This window comes from Grus americana, chromosome 1 (genome assembly GCF_028858705.1).
Source record: "Grus americana isolate bGruAme1 chromosome 1, bGruAme1.mat, whole genome shotgun sequence".
NCBI classification, from domain to species: domain Eukaryota; kingdom Metazoa; phylum Chordata; class Aves; order Gruiformes; family Gruidae; genus Grus; species Grus americana.
Genome location: NC_072852.1, coordinates 52,406,249 through 52,422,044, shown reverse-complemented (window position 1 = coordinate 52,422,044; position 15,796 = coordinate 52,406,249). Strand labels below are relative to the sequence as shown.

The 15,796-nt window shown below is 39.1% G+C and overlaps 1 protein-coding gene across 5 annotated transcripts in view; it reads right to left on the bottom strand.

Moving 5' to 3' along the window:
• The window catches only part of CFAP54 (cilia and flagella associated protein 54), a 115,290-nt gene extending 101,760 nt beyond the window's left edge, over window positions 1-13,530 (bottom strand). For all 5 annotated transcript variants that reach the window (XR_008575837.1, XM_054816115.1, XM_054816019.1 and 2 more), the window contains exons 1-5: window positions 13,334-13,530; window positions 7,918-8,023; window positions 4,254-4,400; window positions 1,972-2,143; window positions 64-122 (exon numbers count right to left, since the gene is read on the bottom strand). Coding sequence is in view for 4 of the 5 variants with exons in the window: in XM_054816115.1 (XP_054672090.1) it covers window positions 64-122; window positions 1,972-2,143; window positions 4,254-4,400; window positions 7,918-8,023; window positions 13,334-13,530 (681 nt within the window). In the remaining variant the exon portion in view is untranslated. The remainder of the gene's footprint in view (window positions 1-63; window positions 123-1,971; window positions 2,144-4,253; window positions 4,401-7,917; window positions 8,024-13,333) is intronic.
• Between the last annotated feature and the right edge of the window lie 2,266 nt (window positions 13,531-15,796).

The window sequence follows — 15,796 nt, the reverse complement described above, 5'->3', positions numbered from 1 at the left end:
AATACAGGTGCATTTTCCAATCCTCTGTAAATTTTTCAAATGTTTCTATTTATTTTGCCATACCTTAGCAGACTGACCTCTCATCATCAAATGTCTGCATACGGTGTAAATATGAATAGAACCTGCAAAAAGAAAATAAAATAAATTAAAAACAGGTAAGTTCTATAAAGCTATATAAAATTTGTTATGCTAACCAACTGAAAGTTTTTCTTAACATCTGGGTTGTTATTTCCAGAGGCTGGAAAATAATAAACTAGTAATTTTTCTATAACTACTTTTAAATTAGAGAGGATGAAGCCATTAAATTCTTGGACAATATTAGCTTCAAAATATCTACACAATGAAGTAGTAACATAAAAGAATGAAATCTTAAAAATGCATTGTATTGAAATTTTGTTAAATAACTGATAGCGAGAAAAATCTTATTTTTAACCCCAAATGTCAGCCTCTTTAAAAAACATACTACCTCTCCTCACAGACGTTACCTTAGGTGATTCTTTTAGTTTGTCATGGCACTGTCGCAGCAGACAACACCACTATTACGTGACATTAAGTATGACAAGTGAAATGAAGAAAATTGATTGTGAATAGAATTTTCAAAACCATCAATGTGACTTACAAATAAAATCCTGTCAAAAATTGCTTAATTTAGGCTATGTCACAAAATTGCTTTTCAAAAATCAGCCCTAGAAGTATAAAAGACATTGCAGTTCTGGGGGGGGGACACGACAGGGGAAGTGTATTCTTCTGTCTGTACGAATGTTCAGAAAGGGACACCTGCGGCAGCAGGAGGCATCACAATGTCAACTGTCAGAGCTATAAGGGTGTTATTATCCCAATAAGCAACAATTGAGCAAGTATTAGGAAGATTTTTTTGTTTTATCAGTCAAATGTGTAATAAGGCACAAAATCTATTGCCAGAAATTGCAGAAAAATGCTCAGGAACTGGGAAAAAAATGAGTTATCACCTAACATTTACTTCTAACCAGATTAGATTATTGGCTAGGCTTGGTACAGAGACCTGTCCCACACACAGGTGGTGGGACTTAGGAATGGCAGGTGAGTATATTTTAATTTTAATTCTTCTCCCATAGAAACAGACAAGCAAAAACTACACCTCAAACGTAGAGACTGAGGGCAATAGCAGTCCCAGCAAAACAAATAGATAAGAATTTTGATCAATTATAGCTTAAAGAAAGTAAATTTTCCAAAATTAAATCAAAACCACATTATCTCCTCAATTTATATTGCAACAATCGACCATAGTAGAATGAATTAATAATAGTCTTTCAACTTTTGACTAAATAACATGGCATTTTAAAGCAGAACTATACTGTTGTTCTTGAAATAAAAATCTTGATATACCATTCTCTGTGTATCTAGTTCATGGAATTTTCAGTTTTCCTCATCTTTTTTTCCTAATTCAAGAATTTATAAATAGCACAGTAAAATCATATACAGAGAGAACCAAATTCTTAAATGTCATATGGTATTTTTTTAGAATAGTTTTATTATTAAATCTAGCCTTAAAGATCATTTAAAAAATACAAAGATGTAATGTCAGATAATAATTTTCTACTCTTAGATCTGCAATCCTTTAAAAAAAAAAATCCAAACTCATTAACACAAACATTTTATTGATAAAAAATCTTGAGGCTGCTTTTTTAATCAGGGTTCACTCAAAAAATACCCTTACTATGTTGTTAGATTTCATTTCATTAGCACACACTAACCACAGCTATAATGAAAAAGCTATTACTTTTAAACAGTCCACCTGAAAAAGCACACTATATAGAAACTTCAATTTAAAAATTCATCATTTTAGAAAAAAAAAGTTACAAAAAACCTATTGCGATTGAAGACTAGCTAAAGATTTATTCCTGACTCCTAGGTTGACCTTAAAGAATATATATAAAGTTTCCCTCCACAGGTTTGCTTAGCAAAGAAATGTAAATGGAAAGTCTGAAGTACCATTGTAGATAAGCCAACAGAAATTCTGCTGAGGTAGAGCCACTTGCATAGCGAGTCGTAATGAGGACAAGACATTGAAACAAGTCTGCAGGGACCCCTCATTCTGGAGGTTTCTGTCACTGCTGCAAATCATCTGATAAATGCAAACATTCCTCTCTTGCAAAGCATGGAACTAAAACATATGGAAACATATGTAAAATTAATATATATATATATACAGATAAAATACATGCATATGTCAGTTGTTACATCAGCAAAGTACTACAAAATGGTGAGTATAAAAAGATTAAGCATACCAGAAAAAAAATCAGCCTGACATTGAAACAAGGATTAGCATATGGAGAAAGTGCTAAAACTGTAATGTTGCTGTACCATTAGCCTGAGTCAGTTTCTACTGCATCACAGGATGAAAATGCACCTAGTGCACTTGGGCTGCTAAAGGGAGGAAGGATAAATGAGGCATTAAACTAATATTCAAAGAATCTGGCTTTAATTCTTGGTTTCTCTGTAAACGTCCTCTGTAAAGTAAGGCAAGACTTAACTTTTCTGGACTTTACTTCTCCATCTGTATCATAGATATTTTATTTCTCACCCTCACCAGTTACTTTTCTCCTGCACAGATGCATCGTTCCTTCTCTTCTTTGTAATACCTAACATGATGTGATCTCAGTCTTGCCTGGAGGACAGTATCAACTGAACAAAACATGTGAGAAAATGAGCTAAGTGGGATGCGGCTCGTCAGTAACTTTCAACCTCTCGTCAGTAACTATCAACCTCTCAGAAGCCTACTAACCTGATAATATTTGAAATTATATTAATTTTTGCAGTTAATTCACTGAAACTGGAAGTTTCAAGCCCCGGAACTCCATTTCTTTGATTTCTTTAGTGTTACATTAAAAAACAAAAGCTAGGCATAGAAACCTAGCCAAAAATTTTACATATAAGGCCTTTAGATGTAATCATTTGACAGATTATCATTATCCATTTCCAATTGTAGAGATCATTGTCAAACTAGATTCCATATCTGAAAATTTAGGGATATTTCAGTATCTAAAGGTCAAGTTATAGAATGGGCATTTTAATGTAGACTCATGATAACATCTGGCACTATGATTGGTTCAAGGTCTAGGCAGACATGTAGAAAACAGGAGAAACCATCACTGGAACTTCAAATTTATTTACAAAGGATTTTTTAAAAAACAAAATAAAATGGATTAACATAGTCTTTGATCATATTCTCTCTAGGAAGCTGAACTCTGAAAAACAAAAAAAACTATAAAAAGAGTATCTCTTCTATCATGACATCTGCTTCTAGCTTTTAAGCAAACTGTCTGCTTTTTTCTCCTCACTAAACACCTATTTACAATCTAACTCTGACTAGAAGAATGTGAATTTGATTAGTTCAATACACAGGAGATGCCTATGATTTCCTTTTCTTGTTCTTGATCACAGAATAACTTGCATTAGTTTATTTTGAAATAAACTTCCACCATGTACTGAAAATAGAGCTTCTCACCAAAGAACTGTGTAAGATAAAATCTAACATATTTTTAGCATTCCCTGTATACCTACAGAAACAGTTTCTTCCATGGGTAACAAATGATAAAATGCAAGCCTGTACCTCGATAAGCAATTAACACAAAAGGATGCCAACATACTCTAGAGGTCACTCAGCTTCCAAGAGCTTAGAGCACTTACAAAACTATTTGGTATTCTGCCTCTTTTTTTCATAGTGAGCAAGTAAGGTATTGATAATAATGCAATCCTGGTTTTTTACTATGTCATGACCTTTTTTTTACACGTAGTATTTTTGCACATTTATGGTACAAATGACAATGTTTTAATTCTTTTGCACTCTGCCTAGTTCTTAGATTACATCATACAGAAATATCTACAATTGCAGGACAGTTACCAAATTTTGCCCGTATCTTGATTCTGACAGTGGTTAACAGCAACTATTTCAGAGCAAAAACCGCTGTAGACAGTTACAGAATAATCTGTTCAGAGAAGATTGCCTTTTTAACATTAAGTTGATAGTGGTTGGCTTATGCCACAAAAGCATAAGCACTTATATCCTCTTAAAAATGTACACCAACTCTGGATGTTCATATCATACATATGACTCTTAAATCTCAATACAATCTAGACAGACAAACTATTGAAGATTAGTTGATATATAATTAATATGAAGTACATTTATGGAGGATGAAACAGGCTACTTATTTTGCATTTCTGAATGTCTTTGACAAAAACAAAACAAAACAAAACCAAAAACAACCTACCGTAAGTGCTGCATTTTTGTCTCTGAAACCATTTGGAAAAAAGGTGGATTTAAATTGATGCACATCATGTATGATATCATCAAGGTTTACAGAAATAAACTGCTGAAGGTATCTTCCATAGCACTGTAGAAGTGCCAACTTATATTCCTGAAGATTGAATAAGATGTTATTTTTATAGTTTGTATATTACATTTCTATTTCTATAAAACGTGGTTTTTTTAATTATCTTTATGTAAAATGTATCAATGTGAAAGAGCAGCTAGAAGTAAAACACTGAAGTTTCATACAAACATTCAGCAATGTAATTTCTAATGTGAACACTCTCAACATATGAAAGGTTGAAGTACTTAAAAGAAGAGCTTGTGGTTTGGGAGTTTCTGTTTATTTTAATCATAAATATGACATATCAGAGAACAATTGTAAAGTATAATCCTGGGCTGATGTAATAAACTCAAAGGGCTCCTGGAATGTCCTGCGGCTTTGCAACAGTAACGATAATGATACTGTACTTGTGAGAAAAGAACTTCATAATGTAGAACTTTATAAACAATATACAGACATCATTACTTCCCTTTCCCCTGTTTCCCTGATGTCAAAGCCCTTTTTTGATAAAAGCAGAGAGGAAGAGAAGATGACTAAGATGCACTAAAAAGGAATGAAACAAGTGACAATCAGAATTTACATATGGCCAAGAAGTCAGCATGAATAGACCAGAAATTGCCACTGGGTCTTTAAGAACTGTTACCAAACAGGATGTTGAGCTTTATGTCTCATTCAAAATACAGCTCCCCAGCAGCATGTTGAACCACTATTGTTCAACTCGGACTCAGATGTGGAAGTGCCATTTACTGAATCACCTCCACCACTTCCTGCAGCAAAGATTATTTAGAGGTTTCTCTACCAACTTCACTAAGTCTAGCACGCACACACACTAGTCATGATAAATTCCAAGGGAAAAAAAAGTAACTAATTTGTATTTGTAAAAATGATCCTTTAATGTCTAATCACAGAAAATTGAAAAGTATTTCCTTATACTCACTTTTTTCAATATAGATTCCTACCACCACCACAGTAACACTTACCCTGAATTTTTAATCATCTGAGGAGTCTAACTCACATGGCCCTACTGTCCTCTTTGCTGTGTGAAAGCAGCAGCCATACAGAGAAACGTTACTTTCCATGGGCAGCTCGGGGCAGTCGGTCACTTGTGTAATCTAAGCCACAGATTCAGGCTGTGATAGCTCTTAGAATCTGAAGTCACGGATCAGAATCCCATTTAGTTAGTTACTAATATATAGTAAAAAGGTAATTTCTCTCCCAAAAAGTTTAAAATATATGTATAAGACCAGAGATAACAGGCAGATACAGGCAGAGAGGGAGGGGAAAAAATGAGTCAGTACTGATCAGTATGATGACTAATGGGCTAACTAATTTCCAGATATATGATATAATGAATTAGGGTGTGTCCTAAAAGATGCATAGCAGATGTATAATAGAAAGGAATCTAAAGTGAGAAGGCACTAAAAAAATAGCAGGACAGAAAGTTAAGTTGGTGCTTACCCACTGATTAATCATATTCAATAATTAATTTTAAAGACTATGCATCATTAAGTATTATATAACATAAAGGTGGCTTAAAATTCAACTAGGAGTTAAATTTTTCAACTAGGAGTCACAAATTTCAACTAGGAGTAAAAAGGGGTACTTATGGAATAGGCTCTACCCCACCTACCACAGAGCTTGGTTACACCACATTCATCTTTCCAGTAAGGCAAAAAATTTGTAATTAACATCCATCATGTATTTTTTCTTTCTATTTTCTCCAGGGGAAAAAATGGATACAATGAAAATTAAATTTTTAAAGTCAAAGAAATGCCCTTAAAAATGGGAGTTCCAAAGAGAGCTCATGTCAAAGTTTTAGGCTGACCAGCAAAACAACATTGCTAACTTTACCTTTACCATAGAAAACCACATTACACCAGAGGATTGAAATTGCAAGCAGAAGTCTTTACTCAGAATTCTAGATTATTTTTAGGTCATCAAGCACCATGAACGTAAGGACCAAATTACCACATTTGAGCTGTGCTACGGGAAGCCAATGTGAAGTACACAGAGCAGGATTTGATGCCTTTGAAATAACTTCTTACTGAATATACTGTGAGAGCAGCAGTTCCTAAGTACTAAAAGCTTCATGCAATATTCCAAGCAATTCCTAGGGCCCAGAAGTGATGAAAACTTGAGGAAAACATGAACATGGAAAAGCACTGAATGGAATTGGCTAGGCAATGAGGGGGCTATTAACAAATGCAGTTATTCAAGCTTCCTTAAGATTTTCTGTGAGTGTTCCTAAACCATGAGCCTATACCTTCAATTACAATGGCCCCACAGCTACAGACTTTTCTGTATGGTTTCTTCAACCTATCGGTGAGTATTGAGCGCTGCTGAAGTTCAGCTTCAGCTTGCTGCTCTTTATTCAGGAGGCAGGACACTTCTGTGGAATTCTTTAGGGCAAACGCAGTGCAAGATATATAAGACTTGGTATCTGCATGGTATTCATACCTTTGCCCAGTTCTGCAGAAAAGCTCACCTAGTAGCCACATATATATGCTTTCCCTAAATAGCATAAATACAATTTATCCTTGCTGTATTCCATAAGCAACGGATATAATAGTGGAAGAACAGTTTCACTGGAGGTGTTCCTCCAAAAGATGGCCCCTCAAACTATCTTGATACATTTCCAATTATGACCTCTTCTTTTCTATGTGACAAGAGGGAATCTAACAGTGTCATATGCTGCAGAGAATGAAAAAGGGTTCCTGGCTAAAAGCAGAAAAATCCACTGATGGATCATTACAAACACAAAATCACCCTAAGCAGATAGCATCTACTTAGGAGCTTACTCTAAATTATGCTAATTCTCTACAATCTTTAAGTGTATTCTCTCAAGCAACTTTTCAAGTACTGAACCTTTATAATAAATTAAGCTAGCTACTAGCCCAGTATCCCATCTCCAACAGTAGCCAGTAACAGATGACTAGGTATGAGTATAAAGAGTTATCATGTAGTGAAACATCCCCCAAATACTCTTAGTGTCTTCAACAATCTATCTCCTGAATCTTTTGTAGTTGCTATTTACCTTTTTTGAGGAAACCAGAAGTGCACACAGAATGCAACATGCAGGAGCAACATCTGTACATATAGTTGTATAATGTGTAATTGCACTCTTTTTTATTCTCTGTTCTCCTCCTGACAATTCTTTACATTCACTTTTGGTTAACTGAGCATTGAGTTGACTTTTCAGTGGAACAAACCACCACTGCTCCATCATTGTCAATTTGTCCTGAAGCAGTGTCTACAGGCACAGTCAGGTACTGTACTCTACTGTGTTGAAACTTCAAACAAATATTTAAGAAAGATTTTGGGGTGTTTAAAAAGGCAACAGGTGCACAGGAAATACATATATAGAAAATACATCAAAAAATCTGGCAATTTTACAATAATAAGCAAGAGATACAAATCATCAACTCTCATTGGAATTATTTTGTAAAAGATTCTACTACTTTCTAAATAGCTTCCAGTAAAACACGATTAAAAATTTAAGTAGCACAGAAACATAATGAAACAAAGACTGCGACTGAGCCTTTTCTGTTTTCATATGACTTACTTTCATCTGAGCGAGGGAATCACCAACTTTCAGAAGTTTTTCATTGTAATACCACTCTGGCAGTCGAGGCTTATATTTGATCCAAATATTAAACAAAGTATTTGCTCTAAAAAAAATACAGGAGAAAAGGTTTCAGATTAAACTGGCAGTAGACCTGTCATAACAAGTAAACAAATCAGGAAAACTTCTAACTGTGAAACCCCCTTTCTTCCAAATCTATTTGAACCTCTATGTATTTCAAAGCAAGTGCTCATTAAAACTGGATTTAACAAGCAGCCAAGGACATTTCTGGGTTTCATTTCTGTCACCAGTTTTTATCACACGTTTAAAATAGGATGAACTTTCTCCTGTGTAAATTCTTATTTAAATATCTTAGTATTAATCCCTTTGCATTGTTCAAACATGGTCACAAGTGGAAAATCTGTCCCACCTTTCAGCTAGTATTTGAGAGGTTCTGTTTGAAGAAAAAAATTGATATTTTAAAGAAACTCAATGGATTACAGCTCCAGTACAAGTGGACTGGAAACTAGAAATGCTAAAAGCAGGAAAAAAGATCCCAAAATAACAATGCATGTCAGATAGCAGCAAACTTAGGAACTGGTAGCCATGGAATAAACCATAGAGCTATAGAGTATTTAGAGCTATGATATACAGAGGGTTATGGTATATAGAGCTATACCATGAATCACAAAAGAAGAAAGTCATTAGAAAGCCTCTAGGATGAACTGCATTTGGCGTGAAATGTTCAGGAATTGTAAATCATAAAGGGTAGGATTCAGAGAGAAGTAAATGACACATTTGTTAAAATAGAAAGGATTTTACGGCAATAGATGCAATGCTCTTCTGTTGCCTCTGCCTGTTATTCTAGCCATAGTTGTCAATCAAGGATGACTTTGTGTAACAAATCACTTACTTGGCTGAACCAGCAAGCCCCCCCCAAACGGTAACTGCCTCTAAGCAGTTTGCCTCCTCTACAGAGGAACTGCCTCCATCATGCCAGTATTATAGTCCCTACTGATCGCTGTTTGATGGGTTAGTGCCTTCACATGTACAACTTTCCCACCCTAGCCTTCTTTAAGAAAGCTATATTGAAACTGGAAAACAATAATTTATCAAACTGATAACAAGCACAGGGATTGTTCAGAAAAGAATCCGCTACCGAATTATTAATAGTATTGACAGTGTTCACAGTGCCAGGCATCTCTTGTATTTATTCTCTTAACATATCATTTGTACAGCAACCTCAGCAAAGAATGCCTTGTGATACCACAACAGCTAAATTATTCATAGGTATCAATTTCTGAGGAAGGAAAACAACTGATGAGAGATGAATTAGCGTTTCAAAATAACCTTCCAGCTGAATTCTCACATGTAAACCTTGTGCTAACTGGTGTAAGGCAGCTGGAACTTTTCAATCTCTTAAGACACTGATGTTGAACTAGAATGCAAGACACTTTCTTAAGCTGTTTTCTGACATTCAGGAACTCGGAATCCATTCTCTCAGTCTCCCAGACAGCTAGCCCTTCATTTCAGCTTACAAGAAGGTTCCCAATAAAAAAAGCACAAACTAACACCATTTTTTTCCATACAGAAAGCTGCGAGCCACCTTCACATTTCAAGGTGAAACAGATGGCTGTATGAGAAACCTGTCAAAATGATCTTTATACCAAAGAATGACAATTATAATCTTTTTTTTTCTGTCAAAATGATCTTTATACCAAAGAATGACAACAATTATAATCTTTTTTTTTTCTAAAAGTGTCATCTCAGCACAATTCTCAGCTCTTGAAAGCAAAGAAATAAGTAGGACATTCTAGAGGTGTATCCTAAAGGAAAAATGCAATAACAGCACAAACTAGGCCAAAAGCAACAATATGAATAAAACGTTCTAAGGCATTATGTTTTTAAAGGAAACCATAGCCCAGTCTAACGAAAAGCACCTCCTAAATGGGGAATGAGTCCCTCCTGGTCCGTCCATAAGCAATTTACAGTCTGGGTGGCTACTGACTTCTTGTACTGAGGGAAGTATACCACTCCAGTTAATAGGGATAAATCTGCAAAGAGGCTCCAAAGCGAAGGAATCTGTCAGGCATCTGAGAAGAGTTCCCTCGGACTATCAAGGGAAGAAGCTTAGGAAAAGACTTTCAGAGTACAAGAGGCTTGATGGATACTACTAGGGGGGAGGGAGAAAGACGGGGCGGGGGGGGTGGGGGGGAAGGTATTCATCAGGTTGTAAGGCTGTAAAGTAACTGACAGCAAGAATGACTGTGGATAAAGCACTGGAAGGTGAGACAAATTTCTTTAAGACTGATCAGCTGGAAAGTCCCTAGTGAAGGTCATCTTCATTTTTTGTTTTGAATGCTCATATTAACATATGAGATTCTCAGATGTAATAAATGTGTAACAAATCTGTAATAAACTAGTTTAGAGAAGTAGTGACAAATCTGACTAGACTTTCAACCTCAATGGGAAAATTAAGGTAAACTCATGCAATGCCATGACTAAGTACAAGTGAGCTCATGACACAGGCATGGTTCTTTGACACAGACAAAGGAGAGTGAGACACTTCCCTAACAGCTCATCAGCCTTTCCTTTAAGCAGGCTGTAGGACATCAGAATAACAAGTTAAGCAAGTGAATTCTTGAAAAAATACTGGGCTGTCGGAGCTCAGAGGTGAAATTTCTTCATTTCCAACTACTCTATGAATAATGAAAAAATTTTCCCTAAGGTCAACCCATAATAGTATGCACAGGGTAAGGCCCACGTGGCTATACTTATGGGCCAAAAGTCTTTACTATAGGTAGCAAAGGATTCTCTGACACTGATCAAAAGATGTCTTATTAAATAAGACATCAGATAAAATCAATAGTTCAAGGTAAACCGTTTATGGCCCCATCGCCAAGAGAAATGGGGTAAAACAACTTCGGGTTTAGTTGAGGGAAAAATACTTTTGATTGCTACTTCTTCTAACTGAAAACATTCATGATTCCAGTACAGGGCAGGTCCTCAGTAATTTTTGTTTCTTACATTAGAATATTGTAAGTGCCTAAATTACGGCCTTAACTGTTGACTTATCAACACCAAAGACTGACAGCATTGGAGGAATGAAGCTGACATACTTGCCATGCGAAAGCTGGTTTTCTTGCTCCTCTAATAACAAGAACACTTTGATCTCAACCCATGCCAGGAAAAGTAGCTTGAAAAATGACACAAGAAGTCTTTAGTGCATTTAGGAAAGCATCTGTAATAGCCATTACCTTCAGAAATTCTTAGGAACAACTAGACTAAGGCTGGTTCTGCAAGCAGCGCACACTCCTATTTTGAGTTACCAAACAATGAGAGGCAAGGGAGAAACAACCCTGAAATTTCACAATCACAAATAAATAGCCATGACTTTGCTAGCTGCCAACAATCAAAATTCCAGTCTTCTACCTCTGTACTGCCCCTATACAAATGAAGAATGCTGGAGGATGCAGAGCTACTGGGAGCTTCATGTTACCCAACGTCCTCAGTGCCCTGGAGTTTTAGTATGGATCATCTCTACCAGTGACTTCTGGGATCAAGAACCAGGTAGCATTAGTTCTCATCTCCATGATGAATGCTGCAGAATTCTTTGGATGAGAAAATGCTCTCACGCTGATTGAGTTTTATGTGCATATGGGTCACATCTACAAAATACCAGTTTGAAAAAGACAGAGCCTATTGAGGTCAAAATATTCCAGAGGGTAAAGAAAGGCTCGGAGACACTATTCATAAAAACTAGTAACTTGGCATCACATTTGCAAACAGATCAGATTCAGCATGCCCAACTCCCAAACAGAAGATACAATGAATGTGTAGAAGATACAACAGATGTGTTCATTATCAGCAATTTTGGCGGTGTCTGAAGCAGCTGAGTGCCATTCCTTCCTCCAAGGGGCCTAGAGGGGATACCTTTCAAAGTAAGAATACAGATCAGCTAAAGCAAAAAAAAGGTCTGAAGCCACAAATGAAAGGCTTAAAAATAGCAAAACACTGAAATCAGCTGCTGAAGCAATACAAAAAGCCAACATACTGAGATTCAAAACACCAGAAGCAAAAGCCTGGAGACTGATACCTGCATGATAGATCTAGACCTAGACCTGAGGATGAACGTGCCACAGAAACAAATCAGAAATCCAGATGGCTTAGAATGGGAAAGATCTCCAGTGCAGACAAATGCCAGGCTGCAGAATCTGAGTACCTCCTGAAAATGCATACAAGTCCTTTAGAGAAGGGTCATTTGTAGACCACATCTAGGAAAGTACCGAGTGAAATACATAAGGGTAGAAGCTGCAGGTAAGTGATAAGCTAACCACCCTCTAACCTAACTCCTGTGCTGTTTTTGAATGAAATTTTGATAACCCGGGAAACTTTCATTTTTTTTATTAAAGATCTGTAAATTTAGAATAGAACACTGCTCAGATGATAATGATAGAAAATCAACCATTTACCTTAAAAGAAGCAGTTGAACTTTTATCTCATAACATACCTAAATGCAGCAGGGAGAGCTACATGAGAAATGCACAGTCTATAAAAGACATATGCATGCACTATGAATCATAACTGCATTACAAAATCTAGATTTATGCATACCCACAGATATGCATGTATGTGAGCAAACAAATATGCACAATTATACTTGCCATATGTCCTGCTTGCATCTATGTGTATAAAAATATACCAACGTAGACATAGACATATGCACAAAAAGAGCTGTGTAGTGTTATCCTCACGTAGCCCTACTGCGAGCACATCTTTTAGAGGCATGTACGTGCCCACACGCATTCACCCTCGCCTGCAGTAGCACATGCTGGTGGGCTGCCAGTTGCTCCAGCACTGTGAAGGGATTTTCCTAGCAGAAAGCTCAGGCAGCTCTGATGCAGCCAACACTGGTGCTGCCAACTTCCACAATACCTTGTGCTTTTTCCCTAAAGCATTAACTTCTAGGAAGTGCTGAAAAAATAAAAAGTGTTCAGCTTTTGGAGAGGTTTTAATTAAAAAGACAAAAAAAAAAAAAAAAAAAAGGATTGCCGGTGTTTTGGCACACAGCTGGAGATGCTGACCCAGAACTACCTCCTGGCTACCTCTCAGGCCAGGGGGAGAAGGAGGGAAGTGGCTCCCCGGCCTGTGGGATGCGATGTTAGGAGAGAGCCAGGAAAGAGGGAAGGAGCCAGGAAGCCGCCGCGGCGGTGCGCGGCGGGCCGGGAAGGGCAGGCCCAGAGCCGCGGGAACGCGGCGCGGAAAGTGGAGTGAAGCGGCCGAGGGGAAGGGGCTGGAAGGGGACGGGGGGACGGGGGGACGGAGGGGTTGAGGCAAGGGCAGACGGGAACGGCAAGTGGCTCCCGGAGCTGGTGGCGACGCGGAGACGACAAGGAGGCAGCGGCGCAGCCCCTACCCGCGGCGGTGTAGGTCGTGCTGTTGCGGCTTGGCCTCCCCTGCGCCTCCCAACCGCCGCAGGAAGCCCAGGACGTCTCGCAGCTCGGCCTCGAAGCTGTCTACCACTGGGTTACCCGGCGCCACGGCCCCGAAGAAAGAGGCCGGCGGGGGCTGGGGGACCAAGGCGCAGAGCGGCGACCCGGCAGGCTCCGCCATGCTCCGGCCCGGCCGCGGCGTCGCGTCCCGCGCCGGCGTCGCCAGGCAACGGCCTCGGGCAACGGCCCCGCGGGGCGTTCAGGGGCGGCCATGGAGGTCCCTGGGGCCCGGCTGCGGTGCCGACAGCTCCCCGCTGAACCTCCCGACCCCAGGCGGGGCGGCGGAGGGATGAAATCTGCCTTCATCCCCTGGGGAGGGGTGCTTCGCATCGGGGGTCGGGTTGTAGCCCTCCGGGGGGTGAGTGAGGGGTCTCGCACAGCCGGAGGGGTACGAGACACGAGTCCTCGCACCTCTGCCATCAGGTGAAAGAGCCCTTTTTTCTCTCAGAGGTTACATATTGCCAACAGGCAGTTGAAGAAGCTTCACGGGCACCGTGCGCCATGGCAGCGGCTAGGACCGTTGCTCGCAAAAGGCGTTGCAGCATGGAGGCTCTTTGCCTTGTGAAGGCTGCTGGAGGAAGCTTGGACAAGGCCGGGAGGTACCTTATGGGACGGTTTTTCACCACGTTTGAACTTGCTGATTATATCACTGAGCAGGCCTACTGCATGACTACAGATAAAAAAAAGAAAGCATGCTAACCCTCTAAACAGTTATATCTATTTAAAAAGGTGGCAAACTAGGAAACAACCAGGCCATATTTATCAATGTTACAGGATGCGGCCATAGCAACCTATGTGTTTTCAAGCTCTTTATAGACATCGTTGTAAAGGGGTTTGGGAGGGATCTGAAGGAAACCGACTGTATTGCCGTGTTCATTGGCATGATGAGCAATAAGGGACAGTTTAACTGAAAAATGAAAGTGAAAGCTTAGAAATGTGGTGAGTGAGCAATGAACCAGGCAGCCAGGGCCATTTGGAGGCAGTTTCTTGACATTGAATGGAAAAGGACCAATAGGGAGGGGTAAAGTGAAGACATACCTGAAAAGCGCATCTAAGTAATTCATAATTGACAGTAAAGGAACTGTCCTTTGAATGACCGTATAGATGCAGCATCAGCATGCTGAACGATGAGAACCAGAAAAAAAATGCATTAGCCAGCCCAGAGAAATTATGTGGGAATCATTTAGATACTATGGGGAATATACAAAATTTTAAATGCATTTGTGACTAATGTGTCTGACTCATTTTACACACTGACTTTGTATTGTTACCTGCTGGGTGTTTTGTGGATCCATCTCCAACACGTATTGTGTGACTAGGGGAAGGTGTTAGTAGGAATCATTACAGGCAATTCATATGCATGGAGTTAATTCCAGTGACAATGGCTATGCATTTAGGTGGGAGCAAATGGCTGAGTGCAAGAGCAGGTTCCTCAGGTTTCTGTGGAGGCTGTGAAAAACGAAGCCTGCAATGAAAAGACATGGCACAAAGGTGCTGATGCTGGGATTTAGAAATCACTAGATACAGAGACAAATTTTACAAGACAACTGAAATATGAGAACTTGGCTTGGAGAGCAATTACTGCTACATTTGAAGATTTCGTCTGTGCTTTGCCACACTAACCAAAGAGCTTCCTGTGATGGATTCCAGATGACTAATAAACACTGGCCTCTTGTGAAAGGCGGCTTTCCCCTGCTGGGGACATCCGTTTCCCTCTGAAGATGTGAGCTAGTGCGCTTCACTAGATGGTGCTGTATGCTAAAGGGCTGATCTTCACATCCCTGGGGGGGATGAAGAGCTGTGCACTGAACAAAGCAACAGTGCCTAGAAGCTTCAAGGGGAACCTGAGAGACTGGAAACGACACCGCTGAGTAAAACTTTGCATATCTCTAATATTTGGCTAGCAGGTGGTGAACTGCATGTAACATTAGGAGTTTGAATTAGTGTTTCAGCCACATAAACAAACTGAGTCAAAGAAGAAAATAAGAGAAAGGAAGTATAACCATTTCCCAAAGGGGAGGATTACAGAACTATGTAAAGATAAAGCTTTAAGCACTGGGAAGTTAACCATGGCTAGCTCATGAAGAGTGTTCAGTCTAAAATTCCTGGGTCAGAGCTCAACAGAGTCCAAGTATACCTCCTGCTAGGTGAGGTATAGTGTAAGGAGGGCAGTTGTGACCCTCTCAGCACCCAGTGTGGAAGGCCATGGAGAACCATAGCAAGGAGCTACACTGCAGCAAGCATGATGGCATGTATGTTATTTCAATTTTGGATGCTTACAATATTGATTCCTATTTTACTGTTCTGGAGAAGACTCACATTTACACTTCAGATAGTCTTCATCTAAGATTTAATGTGTTGAACATTTGATGGGTACAAAAGCCAAA